This window comes from Mustela lutreola, chromosome 13 (assembly GCF_030435805.1).
Source record: "Mustela lutreola isolate mMusLut2 chromosome 13, mMusLut2.pri, whole genome shotgun sequence".
NCBI lineage: Eukaryota > Metazoa > Chordata > Mammalia > Carnivora > Mustelidae > Mustela > Mustela lutreola.
The window spans coordinates 62,454,764-62,475,754 of NC_081302.1; the positions used below are offsets into that span (position 1 = coordinate 62,454,764).

Consider the following 20,991-nt stretch of genomic DNA (forward strand, 5'->3'; position numbering starts at 1 on the left):
ATAAGTCAATGATTATAAATTACTTAGCCCAACGTCTGCCTCATAATTAGCACCCAATGAAAGTTAGCTTAAAAAAAAAAAAAACAAGATTAAAGGCACAGCTAAAATCAGAAACATATGCCTTAAGGCTTTGACAGATGACTAGAGGCATCTGAGACATAAAGAGAGACATAAAGAAAAGTCAGCATTATCTTATTTTACTTGTGCCTAAAGAAACAATCTAGAATGTTCTGCGCAGTATAAAGCTCGACAGCTAACAGGTATCACTGCCAGTGTTTAATTACAACTTGCATATTAAAACATTTATATATTTTATTCATGTCATCATGTGCAAAATACCCTCACATACACCCTGAGAAGTTCTATTCTTTTAAGATTTTATATATTTATTTGGAGAGAGGGAGAGAGAAAGAGAGAGAGAGAGAGGGTGAGAGGTACAGGCAGAGGCAGAGAGAGAATCTCAAGCAGACTCCCCGCTGAGCACAGACCTGACTCGGGGCTCGATCTCACGACCCTGAGATCATGACCTGAGCTGAAACCAAGAGTCAGACAATTAACTGACTGAGCCACCTAGGCACTGCTGAGAAGTTCTGTTCTTTAGCATTGGTTTGGGCACATGAAGGAATGACAGATGGCTACTCCAGAGGAAAGGTATTAGGAGTTGGGTGTACAAACAATGGGCTTGAACTTCAGACCCTCAGTTCCACCCACCCTTATTCATTAAAGCGGGAGTAAATGGTGGGCACAGTATCTGGAGCATAAAAGATGATCCATAATTTTTTGTTGTTGTTGTTTAATGAATGAGTGGGAGAACAGTAACATTCTCCAGGACTGTGATTTGAGATATTAGCCAAATTTACAGGTGAAAGATGCTATATTAAAATATGGGACATTATTGAAGGGGCCCAACTGTATTTCTTTGTATCCTAACGGTGGTGCTTTAACTAAGAAATTTTAAAGGAAGTTGCCATATGAATTATTATCATTTTTTTAACTGGCCATATGGAACAGAGAGAAAAGGGAAAAGAAGCTATTATTATTTGTGAAATGCCTTTTCTAGACTGAGCACAATGTGGGGGACTTGCGCATGTGCTCTCTTATAATTCACACAATAATATGGGGGTGGATTTTTTTTTTTTTAACTATTCATCCCTTTTTGTCTCTGTGTTTGCCCAATGCCTACAAAAAGGGCTTGGCACTGAGTAGATAATCAATACATACCTACTAAATGAATAAGTGAGAACCTAGAAGTCCATTGAGGGTACCACACAGCAAGTCAGTTGGTCAGACAGTGTGGTAGGTCCATATGACCCCATAGTCAGAGCTCCTTCTGTTCCCTCCATTCTTGAGTAGTTCACAAGATAGCAACAGGACAGCCCACCTACTCATCCTACTTGAAGCCAGTTAAGGCTTCTAAGCTTCTTATTCTTTATGTGAACAACAGAGAAAATAATCATTTTCCCATGGAACACGCAGAAGGGTGACTTATGGTTGAGGGGGCATTTAGCTTGAATATTCCCATTTTATCCCTATGACAACCCTTCAAGGGCAGTTATGAACCAGTTATGAACATTAAATATAAAAATAGGGAAGAAAGAGCTTAGTCAACTATCAAGAGTCCTAAAAAGAAATATAAATAATTTTATATAAAATAAAAACATCTAAGTGCCATTTTGCCTATTTAATGGAGCATTTTCTTTTCTTAAAAAAGAAAAGGAGGTCTAGGCGTTTGAATTTCCTTCCTTCCAACAAGGAAGGAAAACCAAGGGAAGAACTCCAGAAGGATAGATCCCAATAGAGACATTAGTTTCTCAACACCACAAGCGGCCACCCCACAGGTCACTCAGCGCGGGATGGTTTCCGACTGTGGCTCTGGGCCCTGTCAAGCCCTTCCTTCTGATATGTGAGAAAATGAATCTGGCTACAGAAGCTATTTATCAGCTCCATCCAGGCCAAGAAACCTGAGGAGCGATCTTGCAAATCCACCGAAACCTGATTGTTTCCCAGCCTTCATTCCCGCTGGGATCAGTCTTTCAGATTTCATTCCAAAGCCACACCAGAGACTGCTGGAAGAAGCTGACCTATGTCGCCAAGCTGACCTCTTCAGCTTGTCCTTCTTGGTTGCCAGCCAGCTGATCAAAGTGGCCAACAGGCATTCATTGTCCCGTCCTTCCAGACACCGAGTACCAAGGATTCTCCCCGCCCCTGCACCTGCATCCCTCCTGGGGCAGGGCGACGATGACCGAGGACTGCCTCAGGCATTTGCTCCCCCTTAGAGCCACCAAGACCGGCCTCAGAGAGTCTTACCTGATAAGACAGTGCGAGGTAACTGTGGAGGGCATCAAGGTTTTCAATAAACTCCGTGAGGTTTCCGCCCAGTGTCCGCAACATCCTGTCGTAGCCAGACATCTTGCAGAATTTAAAGAAGTATTCTCCAAAGAGTTTCAGAATGGCTTCCATGGACACGCCTGTGGAACCCAAAGCATAGCCCCCAAATAAAAGCACCTGCAAAGTGTTCATTCTCATTCGGGCGGTCTTCCTTGGGCTCCAAAGTGTTCACATCCTGCCCATGGGACATGTTATTAAGCAGCTTCCAAAGGGTTCACTTTCCACCGTGAGGAAGCCAATGAGTCTTGACACAGGAACATAAGATTCTTCTAACCCTACCCCAGTCTTTTCTGTGGTCCCCAAGACATAAATTCCTCTACAGTCCAGAAGCGACAGCTTCCCATCCCTATACTGGCTGACTCTGGCTTCCAGGGCCAAGTTCGCTCTGGGCAGGGCTGTGTATGGCCCCCTCCAGTCTCCCCTACTACTGCTAAATGTCTTTAAAGACGACGGCTTGTAAATGAAATGAAAAGCTATCTCTGAGAAAGAGCTAATACCACAGCTAAGAAACAATACGGATGAAGCTATTTTGATTTACCCAGAAAATGATGCCGAATGCTTGCAATGATCTCCCCTTTTCCTCTTGTCCTCTCCCCATTCCAGTGTCCCCACGGGGTGTACTTTGCACACTGCACCCTCCATAAAGATTTCTCTGAATAGCCCACGTCACACTAGGTACTCTTCCTAAGGGTTGCATTTTACTTTCTTCCCAACTGTGAAATTCCTGAGAGGCAGTGACCGCATTCTACCCATTTTCTGTGCCAGACACAAGGTAGGAGCTTGATAAAGACCTGGAGGTAGATTGATGGCCTTTGCTGGGGCTGCTGCCACTGTCTGCACTGTTGCAATAGACGAAATGTGACTGTTTGCTTTATAGAAGCAGAAGTCTTTATTAAAGAAATTTTATAGTTCCTGAAACACCCATTAATCATTAAGTACTCAGTAATCAAAATCATCAATTATTTTTCTCGGCACATGCTGAAACCTTGTAGGTTAACTAATCTTATTATCATTCCCCTTTTTTTTACAGGTGAGGTGTCCCCTTTTTGAAATTGAGAGTCGTCTTTGTTAATGGACCTAAACCAGGGGCAGAAGCTCTAACTCTAAATTTGGTGATTTCTTTTTCTTTTTTTTTTTTTTTTAAGATTTTACTTATTTAAATGACAGAGAGAGAAAATGCAAGCAGGGGGAGCGGCAGGCAGAGGGAGAGGGAGAAGCAGGCTCTCTGCTGAGCAGGGAGCCCAATGCAGGACTCGATCCTAGGACCCTGGGATCATGACCCAAGCCAAAAGCAGACACTTAACCCACTGAGCCTGCCAGGTGCTCTGCATTCAGTGATTTCTCTACCACATCCCCCAGTCTCTAGAGCTGCAAAAAAACGAGAGTTCTCCTCAAGAGTAAGGTCTGCTTATGTGTTGTCATCACTGACACAGGAGACAGGACATCCCTTGATGCTGGTGGCCTGGTGTGTCTGTGAAAGAACATTCTCTTATTTCCTGTGATGTGGTGACCCTGGGAGGTCTCGGGGGCTGGGACAAGGTCTGGAATGCCCAGGCTCACGGGAGACCTGCGGAATTTACAATCACCACAATCCCTGGCTGTACCCTCGAAGGGCTCTGTGGTATTCTGGCTGAATCTGGAATTCCCAGTAAGGGGCTTTCCAGGTCCCTTGAGCTTAAGGACAATTCCTGCAGGGGTGGCAGGGGATCAGAGGAGGCCTGGGCACTTCCCACCCTCTGTTTGCTTCTTGGGATGATCAGAGAAGCAGATTTTCTATGGCTCATTGTTCACACCCAGACTCTTGGGCAGATAATTGTTTTGTAATCTGAACAGGAGAGAGCCCTGTTCTGAATTGGTCTGGCCTTACCAAGGGTGAGTTACACATACATTCCAAAAATATATTACCCAAGTCTTTTGAATCAAGACAAAGCTTGGGACAGGAGGGTAGAGGGTGGGAATGGCTTGTGTTAATTGCCTCTTTTGGGTTCTCTGCTTCTGGGTCCATCCCAAACTGGATGCAGGCAGGCTTGTCTCCCATCCAAGTACTAACCAGGCCCGACCAAGGCAGGCTTGTCTATAAGAGCAATCAAGGGCCACCTGCTAAGCCGCAAAGAACTGAAATAAATTCCACCCAAGTCCTTTCCATTGCTTATGAGCCCCTGGGAGAAGAACTGAAAAGTGCATGGACAGGTGTGGAATCATTCTTTCCTCTTTCCCCCTTCCCCCTCCCTTCCTGCTAAATCTGGCTGATGCAAGCTGAGAAAAAACAACTGTGCTGTGTGTCCCATGGGCTGGAGTGCTGAGCAGGTGCATCCTGTTACCCGCCAGGAAAGCACAGATCCCAGAGACCTCCTTCTCCCGGGAACCATACTCAGGAGGACACGGCTGTCGGCAAAGCAAGCAAGGTATAGCAAAGTGACAGTGGCATCGTTGTGTAGAAAGACTATCTGACTTTTCTCTTAAATCTGTAATCCTCCAAAAATCCATGAACATGCTTGTTCAAGACCCTGGTTATTTTGTTCCTGGGCACCCAGCTCTATTCATAGGAGAGGCCAGCTTGTTCAGAGATTAATGGTGCTTGACCACAGATCTCGAGTTTGGGTGCGGCCTCTTCCATCCGTGCTGGGTCTGTGACTTCTTCTCAGATTTCTGGTTGAGAGAGCTTGTCTAGCAGACTACAGGTCACTTTTAAAAATCAGTGTTTTTAAAACACTGTGTTGTGGGGCACCTGGGTGGCTCAGTAGGTTAAAGCCTCTGCCTTCAGCTCAGGTCATGATCCCGGGGTCTGGGGATCGAGCCCCGCATCAGGCTCTCTGCTCAGCAGGGAGCCTGCTTCCTTTCCTCTCTCTCTGCCTGCCTCTCTGCCTACCTGTGATTTCTGTCTGTCAAAATAAATAAGATCTTTAAACAAAAACAACAACAACAAAAAACCACTGTGCTCTGTTGTTACACAGTTTAGCTCAGTGAATTTATGATTCCATGAGTTCTCTAAGTCACAGGGAGTCAGGGAAAAATAGGAAATGTCAAGAAAATGAGAAAACTGAAAGAGTCATAGGTGCCTTAACATATTTTTTGATGGTGCAATGGAGAATCTGTAGTATGCTTAGCATTTTATCTTTTGTGTAACAGAGCAGGGGAAATACAGAAATATGCATTTATCTGTTTATGTGTGCAAAATGAAACACCAGAAGGATAAACCAGGGACTTTTGGGATTGCCTACCTACAGGGCATTGGTAGGAATGAGGTAGAGAGGTTAGAAAAATTGTGGAGGGCAGGGGACTGACATTGCTCTGAGCATAACTTTTTGGACAGTTCTGGTTTGAGGAATCATGTTAATGACTCATATACTGAAAATAAAGAAAATAAATACGGTATAAATAAGGATAGGGAAAGCTCCGAGATACAATTCAAACAAACAGATTAACAGAACAGTATTGTAACAGACCCGGTTTTGAAAAATCTAATTACCCAGGGGAAAAAAAAAAAAAAAACCCAGTAACATCTGAACATAGGATTTACACTGCTCTGTCTTTAGACTAAACCCAAAACCAAACAAATGAACAAAAAAATGTAAACAAATATTTAACTGTAGTTAGTAGGTTTCCTTCCCACAATGGTGTTAGTAAGCAATTCTGAAACGACTTTCTGAACATTTGAAGATTAAGGGTGTAAGTAAATATATTGTGAAAAGTGGGGAACAAGTTCCTCACTGTATGAGAAGGCAGTTACAGTTATGGAAGCGGAAAGAACAGAATGAAGTCTGTGAGGTAGATTAGCAAATCTACTGTAATAAGACAGTAAGACTCATCATGGTGTTAGATGGATGGATGGAAGGATGGATAGATCTATTGATCAGTTGATTGGGGTGTGTTGCGGGGGGTCAGAGCTCCTTGGAGAAACAATAGATTTCAGAGCTGGGGCAGGGAAGGGCTAAGACAAGCCTGTAACATCTAGTCATCCCAGAAACTAAAGAAATAACCAAAGAATCAAAAGGACAAAGAGTCCAGCTTAAAGGGTCTCCCACTGGTTCAATCTTGGAGAATTTGAGCATCAAAAGAAATAATGAAATCAAAGGATCATAACCTATTTAAGAAATAATAGTCAAGGGCTCATATTGATATAAATAAATGGGAAGAGGGGAAAATCCTTTCTTTCCCTGTAGAAATCCAACTAATAAACATAAAAGAACAATATACCATTTGGCCACCACCGTAATAATGGTTTCAGGCAAGAATCACTAGTGAGTACTAAAACTGGGGAGGGAGGAGTTTGAGAAGCAACTAGATATTTGCATAGTCTTCAAGTATCTTCTCACAAACTACTGATTACAAAGACAGGACCGATGTGGTAGAGAAACCTGGCAGATCCCTCCTTAACCGAGCAATCAAAGTTAACACCAATAACAGGACAATGGGACAAAAGGACATCATATGCCCCCTGCTACAGTGACCTGGGAAGGACAGAACATCCCTTCTGGGGTCTTCCCACCAAAAAAGCACAATGTGAATTGAATCAAGAGGAAATATCAGATAATCCTGAGTTGAGGGCATCCTACAAAATAGCTGACCGGAATTTGCCAAAGATAGCAGTGTTACAAAACCCAAAGAAAGATTCAGGAACTTTTCCAGATGTCAGAAGATATCTGACATGTGACAACTTCTGCAGTCCAAGGTTTTCTTTGTTCTAAAGGATGTCACGGAGACAACTGGAAAAATCTCAATAATGTCTGTAGGTTACGTAATAGCCCTCCATACACATTCATTTCCTCAGTTTGGTAGTTGTATTACAGTTACGTAAGAGAATTTTCAGGACTAACGAGACATCATATCTGCAACATACTAATGATTCAGGGGAAAAACTTACAGATAGAGAAGGATGGATCCAATATAGTAAAATGTTAACATTTGGGGAATATGGATGAAAAGTATATGGGAATTCTTTGTGCTATTCTTGCAAACCCCCGGTGAGTTTGAAATTATGTCAAAGTTTTTGCTGATTGTCCTAAAAAGACCTTAGTAAATCTAATACAAAAAGACCACATTTATCCATGGCCAGCTGAGATACAGCTGGATTCTGGGCCTCTGTAATATTATGAATTTTGTTAGGTATAATCAAGGCATTATGATTATGTTTTTAAAATGTCTTTATCTTGTTAGAGACTCATACTGAAATATTTATGGGTAGAATTATAAGAAACCTGAGATTTGCTTTAAAACATTCCAGCAAAAACAAAACCAGAAAAAGGGTGGAGGGACCAGAGAGATGGAACAAGATTGGTGAAATATTAATAATTATCGAAGCTGGGGGAAGGGCACACGTGCTTGAGAATATAGTTCTGTGTGTGTGTGTGAGAGAGAGAGAGGCTAAAAGGGTTGTTTGTTTTTGTTGTTTTAATGGAAGGCTTCTTTGCTGGCAGGAAAATCACTGTCAGGAAGTGTCCATTTTCCAGATGCTTGGCTCCCCAGAAGAGATATGGAGGCTTTGAAGTAGGTTTTCAATTGGAATGATGTCTAAACTCAAATTTTCTGACTTAACAAAGCTAGCTCTTTGACATCACTGGGAAATGTTACTTCTTCCTGGGTGATGGCTCAAGGGACTAGAAAGAGCAGAGGCGGGCTGTCCAGGGTGGAGGACATGATACCTACCAAACCCTGCGTGAGGGCTGACAGGCAGAGGAAGGCCACAGAGCCACAGCTGCCTGTGCTGGGCCTTCTGGACACAGGGCCCACTCAGGGCCACACCCCCAAGACCCCTGCCCACCTTCCATCCCCTGGATACAGGAACAAGAGCCATTCCTCATAGTGACCCACCCGAGGGGCCCAGGGAAGCATGTGCTCTCCCACAAGACGGGGACGTGTATGTAGTACATTTTAGAAAATTTTCCATCGAAAATGGGTAATTTTTTTCCCCAAGGCTAATGTAGCCAAAGGAATAAGCTTCTGATATCTGGAAAAAGCCATTCACCTAGAATATTCTCCTTCTCAAATAACATCACCAAAGCCAGGCCCGAGATAATAGGAGAAATCTTGTGTAAGTAGGAGGAAGGAGCTTAAGAAAAGCCGGAGGGGCGCCTGGGTGGCTCAGTGGACTAAGTACCCTCCGTGGCTCAGGTCGGGATCCCAGAGCTCTGGGATCCAGCCCCCCGGCCTGCTTCTCCCTCTCCTTCTGCCCCTCCCCAGCGCTGCCCTCCCCCACCCACCCACCTTATCAAGCTCACGTTCTTGTTAGGGTGCTCTCTCTCTCTCTCAAATAAATAAATAAAATCATTTAAAAAAAAAAAAAAAAGAAAGAAAGAAAAGAAAAGCAGAAAACTGCTACCCATGTGAGTACCACAGGTTGCAAGGAGGAAACAGACTTTAAACTGGGAGGGTGGGGGTCCAGAGGGAGCAGGACTGTTCACCCGCCCACAGAGGAAGACCAGCCGGGCCACAGATGACACCAGCTCAGGCAGGAGGCCCTCTGCAGCAGATCACGAGCTGCCTTCTTCCCGGCAAACTTGGGAGCAGAGGCTTGGCCTAGTCAGAGACCTTCCAGGTAGGGCTAGGGGAGGGGGACAAGGTGAGGGTTTGCTCTGTGGAGTATCTGCTCTGGGTGAGATGCCTGGCTTGCGGTATTGTATTGCATCTTTAGGACGGGCCCTCTGATGTAGGGGCCGTGGGTGTCAGGGCTGCTTACCGATGGGGAGTTTGGTCCAGGTTACGTTAGTTATTAGGGTATGGTACAGCTGGGGGTTCAACCTAGTCCAAAGGATCCCAGAGTCCTTGCTAGAGAGTCCGTGGTAGGCAAATTGCAGTCATCAGCTGCTTGGAGCTGTGTGCTTGGAAACTGGGCTCAGAACCTGCATGCCAGAGGTCAAGCCCTCAGCCTTGGGGGCGGGGTGGGGGGATCACCCTTCTGGGGCAACTTGTCCCCCCTCAGAGGGTCATGGTAAAGATCAAATATTGTAATGCTGGATTTGGGGACTTTGTAAATTTTACATTGTTGTTCTTATCTTAAAAGAGGCAAACGCCGAGAAGGCTTGTTGGCATTTGCCGCTTGCTAACTGTTGAAACGTGTTTGACTATTGGTCTCTTAGCAAGCAGAGTCTAGACTGACACAGCTGTGCCAAATGGCTGTTGTGTACTGTTTTGCATTTTGTCACTTCAGATCACTAATAACCCACTTACACACTAAGTAGGTACTTATTCATACCCAGAACAATTCCTTATGCAATGCTTAACCTGCCATCTGGTCCCATCCTGAATTCTGCTCATTGAAAGCACAGAGCTATGCAGTGGCAGAGTGGTCTGGAAAAGTCCCAACAATTTGCTTAAAGGTAGGCAAATTGCATTCTGGAGCTCACTTGGAAAGCAAAGCATTGACTAGTGGTAACTGAGCGTGCTTTTTTCCTTTGTCTGAGGGAAGAGTTTGTCTCAACTGACCAGTGTATTTTGTTAAATAGTTAAATGTCCTTACTTTGGGGGCACCTGGGTGCCTCAGATGGTTAAGCATCTGCCTTCAGCTCAGGCCATGATCTCCAGATCCTGGGATCGAGCCCCACCTTGGGCTCCCAGCTCAGCAGGGAGTCGGCTTCTCCCTCTCCCTCTGCCTCCCCCCCTGCTTGTGCTCTCTCTGTCTCTCTGTCTCTCAAATAAATAAATCTTTAAAAAAAAATTGTCCTTCCTGTGGGCTACCTTCTGGCAAGCCATGCTCTCTCTGATTCATAGAATATATACATCAGTATATGTATATATCTGTATATATCTCGAGAGAGAGAGAGAGAAACCTACAATCCATGTTTCCCAGAGCCTCCTGATTCCAAGACGCCTGCATGTTATTTACTCAATTTGCATCCCACCTTTTTCTTGTAAAGATTTTATTTATTTTTGTGCTAGCACAAGCAGGGGGAGCAGAAAGCAGAAGGAAAAGCAGGCTCCCACTGAGCAAGGAGCCTGATGCGTGGCTTGATCCCAAGAATCTCGAGATCATGACCTGAGCCACCCAAGCATCCCACATACCAACTTTTCATTTGAAAACACGCTCACCATACTTATATGCAACTTGGGATAGGCCAAGAGATGTTACTGAGATAAGCAACAAGAAGTTAGAGAGGAATCACAGTGAAAGACTCTGGCTTTTGGTAGAAAATCGACAAATGTCTATAAAATCACTGCTGCTTCCAAATGTATCGGTTGGTTTGGAACTATGAAAGCCTGAGGGACACGCATGGGAAGACACCTCTCTGTGAACAGAACTGCCACCCCCAACGGTGTTCATAATCACACACAGTTACAGAATGGCCTGGGCATGATACCAGACGCAGGAAATAGTTCTTTCTGGAGATGTGAAAACTTTCTCAAGTTCCTGCTTGTCTGCTGGGGCTGCTGTCACAATATACTATGAGCTGGCAGCTTAACCACAGAAATTCAGTTATTCCGAATTCTGAAAGCCTGAAGTGTGAGATTCATGTGCCAGTGTGGTCAGGTTCTAGAGAGTTCTCTTTCTGGCTTCTCACCATGTCCTCACATGATTGGAGCCGGAGATGTGTGTGTGAGAGAAAGAGGAAGCACGTGCCCATGCTTCCTGAGAGAGAGGGCTAACTGTCTGAGACCTCTTCCTATGAGGGCACTAATCCCATTGTAAGGTTCCACCATCGTGACCTCAGGGGAACCTCATTATCTCCCAAAAGCCCCGTCTCCAGATACCGTCACATCGGGGGTTCGGGCTTCAACATATGAATTTGGTGGGGGTTGAACATAATCTGATAAACAGTAGTTCTCAAGGAAAAAGGGATTTAAGAAATCTTGACAAAGATCCATTCTCTAGAGCCTTAGGTGACAAAACTGGTTTTGTAAAGGGTAGATAGAGTTTTCAGTTTTGCAGGTCTCTGCTGCAACGCTTCAACTCTGCCACGATAGCTCAGAACAGCCAGAGACAAGATGTCAACACATGGGCCCAGCTGAGTTCCAATAAAATTTTGCTTACGAAAACAGGCAGGGAGCCAGATTTGGCCCAGGGGCTGTGTATGGTTTACCAAGCCCTGCTCAGAATGGCTCCAGAACATTATACTATAGCCATTTAAGGCAAACACCAAAGCTCAGTCCTACTTTTAAGGGACAACAGCCAGAGACACCAAACTTTGAAATGTCCCTGCCCCCCCTTCAGATGCAGTTGACATTCACTGAGTACCTCCTTTGAGCCCCGGATGTTGCAGAGGGCCTCACGTTTCTTGTCTCTTTCATCCCTTCCTTCCCATGACCATTTGAAGTCAGTACGATTTCTTTTTGAGGAGAAGATCAGCGCTCCATGAATTTCTTTCCCTGACCCAAGGTCACACCAGAAACCAACCCCTGGCACTCCTAGAATGTGGACTAGACGCCCTCTTGGCAGAGGGCTTAGAACCAAACAGAGCCTGTTTGATGTAGCCACTACTATCTCCTGCTTCTGGGAAGCCTTGAAAGAAAATCAAAGAAAGGGTGAAGGCGAGCTTCATCCCACCTTCCAGTTCAAGCTCCGTTGCTCTTCTATTTCCTAAGCTCTGTCAAAACTCCAGCTTTTGGGTCAAGTCTAGAGTCACCTCCCACCCGGTGATTTTTATTCCTTCTGTGGGAGAAAAGGAACCGGACACTCCCCCGACTTCACTGGGTAAAGGGCGGCCACTATACTAAACACTAAGATTTGCCCCAGAGGCCCAGCAGCCCTCACTCAGAGTCAGGGTCAGCCTACCAGACTGGGGGAGCGCTGGGCCTCGCCTAAGAGCGGATCAGAATAAGGAAGGAGTCTGCCTGCACGGTTTGAAAAGCATATGTAATGTCATCATCGCATGTCCTAAAATATTAAAAAGCAATGTTTAAGACAACAATCTCTTTGGCAGGTGTGTTAAGCAAGAAGGCTGAGAGGCTCACTCTGGTGCGGGCGAGCTGTGGTGTGAAGACAAGAAGGCCTAGGAGGTGAGCTGGGTCTCGAAAGTTCGTCTCCAGGCTCCCAGCCACACACTGGGGTCAGACTCCTCCTGAAATCCTGACTCTACCCACTTTTGAATAGCCCAAGCCCAACATCCATTTCCCCTGGCATCAGCTATTGGGGAGGCAGAGGGGTTGGGGCTCCCTAAACAGATCAGACGGGATAGAGCTGTGGTTCACAGGTGCCACTGATGTTCCCCAGATTCTGGCCCATCTTCTTCCTAGAAACTCTCTCTGTGAACCTCTGTGGAAGGGGGAGGAGTGGTGGGTGCTCAGCTGTGATTCTGAGACGCCACGTGGGCCCTGTCTGTCCCCCTCCTCTGCCTGCCTCCAAGGACCTCTAGAGAACAAGGCAGGCCGTGCTGGCTGCTCCTGGAGCCCGAGCTCCAGGAGCTGCAGGAGCCAGTGACTGTATCATTTCAGTACCTGATGTCCAGGCTCAGACACAACCTTGTCTTGTTCCGTTAGGAGGTGTGGCTGGCAGGTGACCAGGAGCTCAGCTCCCTGAGCCTCACAAGCTTCCCCCTCCCAGCTTCACGGACACTTGGGGCTTCTCCCTGCTGCAGATACCTGAAGAACGGTTTTCTGCTTCTGGGGAATGACCAGGAGCATGAGCAGAGACACAGATGTCAATCAAACTGCCGTGTGGAAACAAAGGGAAAACATGTGCATGAGGTTAAAGCTGGCACAATTTTTTTAATCAGAGAATTTCCCTAATAGTCACAGGAAAGAGAAATAAACTCAAGGCCTCACCCAACCCCAGCACTTTACGCATCCGCGTTCTGGGGAAGCCACCTGTCTCTGCAGGCTTCACGTTCACTAACCGCCCCGGCGTGTTCCCCAGCTGGGCTGGTCACTGTGTGCCTGGGGCAGACTTTTACCTGTGACCACCCCTGGAGGAGGTCCCAAGGACAGAAGGCCAACTTGCAGGACCCTCAGAGACTCCATGACAAACAGCTGGAAACCACAGCCCCAGCTGCCTGAGCCCCTGGGGGCTGCACGGGATCCAGCCTTCAGCCATGCTTCCAACAATTTTGTCCCAGGGTCTAGGTGCCAGGCGAGGAAGCTGACACAGGGTCCGCCTGCAGTAATCCCTAGATGCCATCTCACCACAGCCCAAGGCCTCAGTGCCTGGAGGGGTAGCCTAAGGAAGTTCAACTGGGACCAGAAGAGCATGTTGTCAAAGAACCCAGAAGCACCAAGGTACTCTCTCGGCTTCCGGTACCCAGCCTGGAGCCTGGGACAGTAGAAACTCCTTCCTCTCCAGGCCCCAGCTCCATGCTGGTGAGAAGGAATGGTAAAGGAAAGAAGGGTGTGCTGGCTTGAAGAGTCCCCCAAAACCCATGCCTCCTTGCAACCTCCAAATGTAACCTTATTTAGAAATAGGAAATTAATACAGAGAGAAGGAAGGAAGGAAAGAAAGAAAGAAATACATTTTGAGAGCTTATTATTGTGCCAGATAACACCTCTGACATTTTCACATATGTCATCTCATCTAATCCTCAAAATAACTCTGGCAGGTAGATATTATTATGCTCATAGATCGATGAGAAAACTGTAACCAGGTAAGTAACTTGTCTTCAGTCATTAAACTAGAAAGAGGCAGGACTGTATTCTCTCTCTGTCCTGAACCCCTCCCCATCTGGGCCTAAGGAGCAAGCAGGTTAATATAATAAGCCATAGCTTGCTGATACGTCCATGTGAGGAATCACCTGGGAAGTACAAGTGCATTGTAAGTGGAACCATCCACAATGGGCCCCCCATTACAACCCATGGCAGAGCAGATGGGGAAGAAGGCCCTCAGCACCCCCCCCCCCAAAAAAAATACACCAGCTCTGTTTCCAGATAAACACAAGCATGGTTGGCCTTAGAGGATTCCCAGAGCTGTCCCCCCTGACACCCGGAGGTCATCAGGGTGATACATTTCAAAGGTATGACTATCTCTGTCAAGGCCACCATCAAGGCCAGGCATGAGAGTGCTGATACAGATGCTGACACTGAGAGGGACCCTCACGATTTTTGTCTGTAAGAAGCTCAAGGCTCCTCAGATGGAAAGGGTAGGTGACAGGATGAGGGCGGGCCCTAAATCCAGTGCAAGAAGAAGAGGGAGATTTGGACATAGAGACATAGACACACGGTGGGGAAGAAGCAGAGAGTGGAGTTATGCTGCTCTACGGAACACCTGGACCACCAGAACCCTGAACATTTTCCACTCACTAAAACGTGTCTGTAACCCCAAAATCAGTACCACCAAGCGTTTGCAGTCATTCAGGAGCAGGTGCAGAGAAGCAAAAACTCTTTGTCCCCGAGCACACGCATCCCTAGCTAAGGTCAAATGAGGCAGTGCTCTGCGTCCTTGTCTCCTTTCTCCTACTGTACATTAAGTGTCCTTTTTGCAATCGATTTTGTATGCTGCTTTTACACGTTTGTGCTTTTTTTGCTGGTGGTGTGCTGCTGAAAATGCCCCAAGAACAGCATTGAAGGGCTGCCTCGTGCTCTAAATACAAGAAGGGTGTGATGTGGCTTTCCGACAAAAGATGTGTGTTAGAAAAGCTTCGTTCAGGTGTGAGTCATGGTGCTCCTGCCCACGGGTCCAATACTAACGCTATATATGAAATAAGGAATCTTGAAACAGAAAACCACAAAACAAGGATCTAGAGTTAGAACCTGAGCGATGGCTCAAGATTGCTAACTCGGTGTTCGCCGGGTCTTAACACAGCAGGACTAGATGAGAACTAGTTGTACTGTGTGACGGCAGCCCTGAGAAACCCTGACAAGCCCTCTTCCTCCTTACCCAGAACTCTGCAGGCCTCTTGGATGAGTTTGATGGTGATGATGTCATCATACACCGTGTAAGTCATGAAGGCGTCTTGCACTTCGGCAGAAGCTCTGAAAGAGAAATCACGGGGCGATGAAAACCCAGCAGCTGGAGCTCTGCCTCAAGCATATACCCACGGACCGAGGAAGATATGAGAGAGCATGAACACTCTTGATCAGCAGGAATGGGAGGCCGTGGAGGAAGTCTTCCCGGATCCCAGTTTGGGCCAAGAGTTCTCTTCTCAAGGATCCACAGAAGACTACGTGTTTCCCTAATTGGTGTCAAGTCTATCCTCTGGACTGTGCTCCTTGAGCATGGGCTTGTGACTTAGGTTGATCTTTGAACCCTCAGCAAGAGGTGCTATACTGGGCGCATGTTAAATACCCAGTACACGCTAGTGAACACAGAGCTCGGCAGTCCCAGAGCCTCATTCTCTGAAGCAACTAGAGCAGCTGCTTGAGAGTCTCACTGTTTCCAAACGTGGTTAACTATGTTTTAGGAGTAATGGATGGCCTTGAGTCTTCTAGCGATTAACCAAACCCAGTGAAAAGTGGCTTAACCTGGGAGTCACCCTCTTGGCTCGTTCTTTGTGTGAACCATTGAACTGCAGTTACCAATTCCGGCAAGTCAGGAGACAGGAGGCTGGGCAAGGAGTGCTTCCTGGGAAAGGGAGGTTCTGCTGAGACTGAAGGATGGACGGGCAAAGACGAGTGTTCTGGACAGAGCGAAGAGGCTCCAAGGCAGCAAAGAGAATGTTTGAATAACCAAGAAAAGTACAAAACATTTGAGTTTACCCCAGCTCACTTTACAGAATCTCGGAATTGGTAGAAGTGTGACATTTCCTAATTGTCCAATTCCCCGTTCCTTACTACCTCGGACTGCCAATCTTCTAGTTTATTCTTAAAGACTTCCAGTGACAGGAAACTCACTCCTCTGCAAGGCAGCTCATCCCATTTACAGACTCCTCTCTTTGATAGAAAGTTTTTTTCTTATGTTGAACCAAAACCTACGTCTAGACCCTTATAATACCTTCTATTTATTGGGCGTATTTATTGACAAATCATATGTGATCATCCCTCTTACTATGGAGGAAATGGAAGCTCAGAGAGGCTGTCTGGCCAGGATCTCCCCGCTGACACGGGAGGGCCCTGGGTTCTGAGCTCTGAAGCCCACAGCTCCAGCACCTTGCCACCGGCCATCTCACTCCCGGGTTCTAGATCTGCCCCCTGGGCACATGCAGACGGGGATGCTTCCCCCTTCAGATGCCAGCCCTCTAATATCTGAAGATCCTTATTCATTCCTAAATCTTTTCCCCCCTCTGAGTTAGCTACTCCTTTATCTCCCTGGACTTCATCCTCCCCGCTGTTAAGTGGGAGAGTGACACTTGTCCCACACTTCTGACAGGTATTGATGAGGATAAAAGAGAATAATGAGAGTGAGAAGAGAGAAAGAGAAACACCGCACAGAGGCAGTGGGGAATGGATATAGTAGTGAGAGCACAGAGATAACAAGCTGTGCCGGGGGCCACCTAGCCGGGAGCCAGGACACCCTGATTCCAAATCTACCCTTAATACAAATGAGCTCTGAGGGAACATTACTTTCTCCCTTTGGGCCTTGATTTCCTTATCAGTGAAGTAAGGGAAGTAGTTGGTAAGATCAGTGTTTTTTTTACCTTTTTTTTTTTTTTTTTTTAATCCGTGCTCCCCTTCCGCTCCATACACATTTGCTAGAGCTTCTCAAACAGCCCTATAGGGGCCTTGCCCTGCACTTGACCATCACTGAACTAGAAGTTCTCTGGGTTTCTCTCTACCAACAAGATTTCTATTTGGGTCCCAGTCTGTACGGTGGTCTCTAAGCTTCATCAGATGTTCAGAGAAGCTGAATGCTGGGCCCGGGGCCGACAAAGGATGCTGTTACCCACCATCCCTTGCAATGATCTCTGCCATGTTGTCATCACCCTCTATCCACTCCCCCAGGGCCTCCGGGCCTCTGTGAAACGTGCACCTTGCTGCGATGCCTATGAGTCAAATAGAAACACGATGAGCAAGATCCAAATTGAAGCCTGACATGGTATCACAATGTATTCAGAAGGTCCCAGAAGGGATTATGTCATCACCAAGACCCTTGGAAATGTTAACAAGTTCTGTGCCACCTTCCAGGCTTCTGGTGGGACCACGCATTCCTCCTTGTCTGGGTGTGACAGACTCATCTTTCCTTTAGACTGAACTGATAATACTTTAGCGTCAAATATTGATTTGGTTTATATATATGTTGCACATTTCTGGGATGCCAGACATTCCCAGACTATTATGATCACACAGGAATTGTTAGCCTTGTTTAATGATCTTTGTGATCTTGCGTATAACACTTCCCAGAGAGTTGGTGTACATTTGCAATACGCAGTCATTCAAACCGCTCTAGTGAGACTATATGTTCACCAAGAATAAAGAATAAATAAGTAAACCAAGTGATAACTTCCCAGTGAGATAGCAATACCTCTGATAAGAAGGGAAGGAGAGAAAAATGGCCATCAGAAAACATTTTGAAGGGGCACCTGGACAGGTCAGTTGGTTAAGCACCCACTCCAGATTTTGTCTCATGTCATGATCTCAGGGATGTGAGATTGAACCCAAGTCATCAGGTTCACACTCTCAGTGGGGAATCTGTCTGTGATTCTCTCTCCCTCTCCCATTACCCCTCTCCCTCCCTGACCCCGCTTTCATTCTTTCTCACACTCTCTCCCAAAAAAGAAAGAAAGAAAGAAAAGAAGAGAAAAGAAAAAAACAAAACAAAAGGAAAGAAAGAAAGAAAAGAAAAGGAAGGGAAGGGAAGGAAAAAAAAAACATTTTGAAGAGATTAGGGAGTTAGAGAAATGAATTGCGAGAAATGAATAAAGTTGATGTTTCCAACTCACACAAAGAGGAGCACATTTCGTATTGTGTGAAAAATACCAACCACAGAGGTGACCATATAGACACATATTCAGGGGCTCTGACAAATCAGAATTTAACTGGAATAGTCAGCCATTAAATGTATATTACTTTTGAGTTAGTTTTAACTAGAGATACCCAAAATAACTGGGCAGGAAACCAGGGCCAGGCTGCCTATTCCAGAATAACTTGGGGATCAAAATAAACATACTGATTCCTGGGCCCTGGAGGTGGTGCCTGGAAATCCACATTTATTTAACCACTTGTCTCAGAGGACTCTCCAGGTTTGGAAACCACCGCTCAGAAACACTTTCTAGGATTCAGTCTGGCAAGGCCACACATGACAAATTATAGATCTTACATTGTTCAGTGTTACAAAACTGAGGTAATGGTTTCTAAGAGTCCAGAGTGAGCCATAAAGCCCACAGGAAAAATAAATAGCACGTCGTAGCAAGTTTCAGACCAAGAAGATGGGATCAATTCTAAGCCATGGGAAATTGTTCCTTCAAGAGCTCCTTTCTGGTAGGTAGGGAATTGCTATTACAAACTTGTGTGTAACCATGTGACTCAAGGTGTAGTTGGGCAAGAAGAGACCCTAGAAGTTACATGGCATCATGGCCTGGTGTCCTGGTGTCATGACCACATGATATTTAGAAGTTCCAGCTTGCCCATCTAGCCAAGCCTCTAGCCAGCTGCTCTAGCTCCCAAAGGCCTTTGTGACCAAGTCCAGACTTGTTGGTTTAACACATGCCACCTAGCCCCTGCCCCCTCCCCTTCAGCTCCAGCCACCTCCCCTACTCATTCCTCAAGGTGCTCCAGGCCCCTGTGACCAGCCATGCCCATTCTTTCCCATGGAAGGACAGTCTGGCCAACTTGTTTTCCTCCTTCCCCACTTAGCCTGACAATCACCAACTCTGGTTATTATGAGCTGCTGTCAGATCCCAGCACCCCTCCTCTGAGCTCCTGAGTCCCCACTATTTACCTGTCTTAACGCCGGCTGCACCTGTAACTTTGATGTACCTGTCCCCAGGCTTCCTGGATGACAGGCCCCAAAGAGCAGGCAAATACCATTTGATTTCCCGTCTTCAATACCCAGCATCGTATCTGGCACATAATAGCAGCCTGACAGAGAGTTATAAGAAGTTTACAAAGGGTGAGAGACCTCGCTTGATAGAGGCGTACGTTTCCACCGTATGAGTCAGCAGACCTGGGAACGAATCCTGACCCTACCACAGTCGATCTGGATGATTTGAAACAAATCTCACTGTACCTCCATTTCTTCATCTTTGCAGTGACAGTGTCAGGTTAGGTCAACGTTTCTGTAGAGAATTTGATGTACCACCCTGCCCACCAACACACGATGTGATTCACTTGAGAATGACTCTGGCTCCTAAACCAGCAGTTCTCAAGGTGTGTTCCATGGAACCCCTGGAGGGCACCCTAAGAAGCTTTTCAGGGTCCGTGAGGTCAAAACTATTTTCATAATAAAATTAAGACATTATTTGCTCTTTTTCCTGGTTAAAATGTGTTGTAATGGCTCAAAAGCATCGGTAGGTAGACCTGTTAGGGCCTTGGCACGGATCAAGGCAGCAGCACTATCTGTACCAAGTAATGATATTCTTTGCGGCCACACACTCATGGTAAAGAAAAACAAAGCCGGTTTCACTTCAAATCGTCCTTAATGAAGCAATAACACTGATCAATTTCATTACATCTTTCGAAAATTCAGCAGGACGAAGCAGGAAGTACAAACCTCCGCTGTCTACACAAGGAGGATGGTCAGCTCAAGGAAAAGCAAATTTATGATTGCTTTGTGAGCCGAATTTGCCCCGTTTTTCATGGAACACCATTTCTACTTGAAAGAACCACTGACAGACGGACAACAGTTATTCAGAACTGGATATTTGGCAGACATTTTCTTAAAAAAAGAACAAAGTTAACTTGTCACTTCAAGGAAAATAACTGACAGAATCTGTTGCCGATGATAAAACCCAAGCTCTCAAGTGAGAATTGGAATTTTGGAAAACTTGCACCTGCTACTGTGAGCTCATTAGCTTCCCAATTCTTAGAGGCTTTGATGAGAGTGTCGTGATATTGACAAATGTGATTTTGATATTGTATAATGCATTATGGCAATATTCATAAGATCTGCAGTCAGCTAATATAATCTCAGTCAGTTAATATTTTCCAAATGACTGATGCACAATCGTTCAAAACAATGGCAAAAGATATTCCAAGGTGTGACAGAGGCCAAAGGATTTGCCCTCAACATTGTCACTGATCTTGGAGAAACTACCACTAGTGGAGCTTTTTGTGAGGTTTAAAAGAAACTCCACAGGGATCTGAAAAGAGCCTGAAAATGCTTCCTCCTTCTACATTTTCTTCATAAATTTCATCAGAAGCCACAGATCACAACAGATAGAGTACAGAAAATGGAACCCAGCTATCTTCTACCAAGTCAGACATGGAAGCAATTTGCAAAAAATATGAAGCAATGTCTCTCCTTTCACTAATTGTTTTATTTGGCTGATAGTTATTTTTCATAAAAATGGGCTATTTAGGGGCACCTGGGTGGCTCAGTGGGTTCAGCCTCTGCCTTCGGCTCAGGTCATGGTCTCAGTGTCCTAGGATCGAGCCCCACATCAGGCTTTCTGCTCAGCAGGGAGTCTGCTTCCTCCTTTCTCTCTGCCTGCCTCTCTGCCTACTCGTGATCTCTCTCTCTGTGTGTCAAATAAATAAACAAAGTCTTTTAAAAAAATGGGCTATTTACACTCACATGTAATGGACTTATTATTGCCATTTTAGGCGAGTCAAGAAATAACCATCTACTAAAATTTCTCTGGTTTAATTTCCAGTAAAGTAAATGCCAATAGATAAAAGCTCTCTGGGTCTTCAACTGTTTTTAAGATTAAA

General features: G+C 45.7%; 1 protein-coding gene across 1 annotated transcript in view; it reads right to left on the reverse strand.

Annotated features, from left to right (window-relative positions):
- The window catches only part of LOC131813725 (guanylate cyclase soluble subunit beta-2-like), a 31,237-nt gene extending 28,779 nt beyond the window's left edge, over positions 1-2,458 (reverse strand). Inside the window, exon 1 of the mRNA XM_059144173.1 lies at positions 2,308-2,458. Within this exon, the coding sequence (XP_059000156.1) occupies positions 2,308-2,409 (102 nt within the window). The 5' untranslated portion in view covers positions 2,410-2,458. The remainder of the gene's footprint in view (positions 1-2,307) is intronic.
- Positions 2,459-20,991: the final 18,533 nt, after the last annotated feature.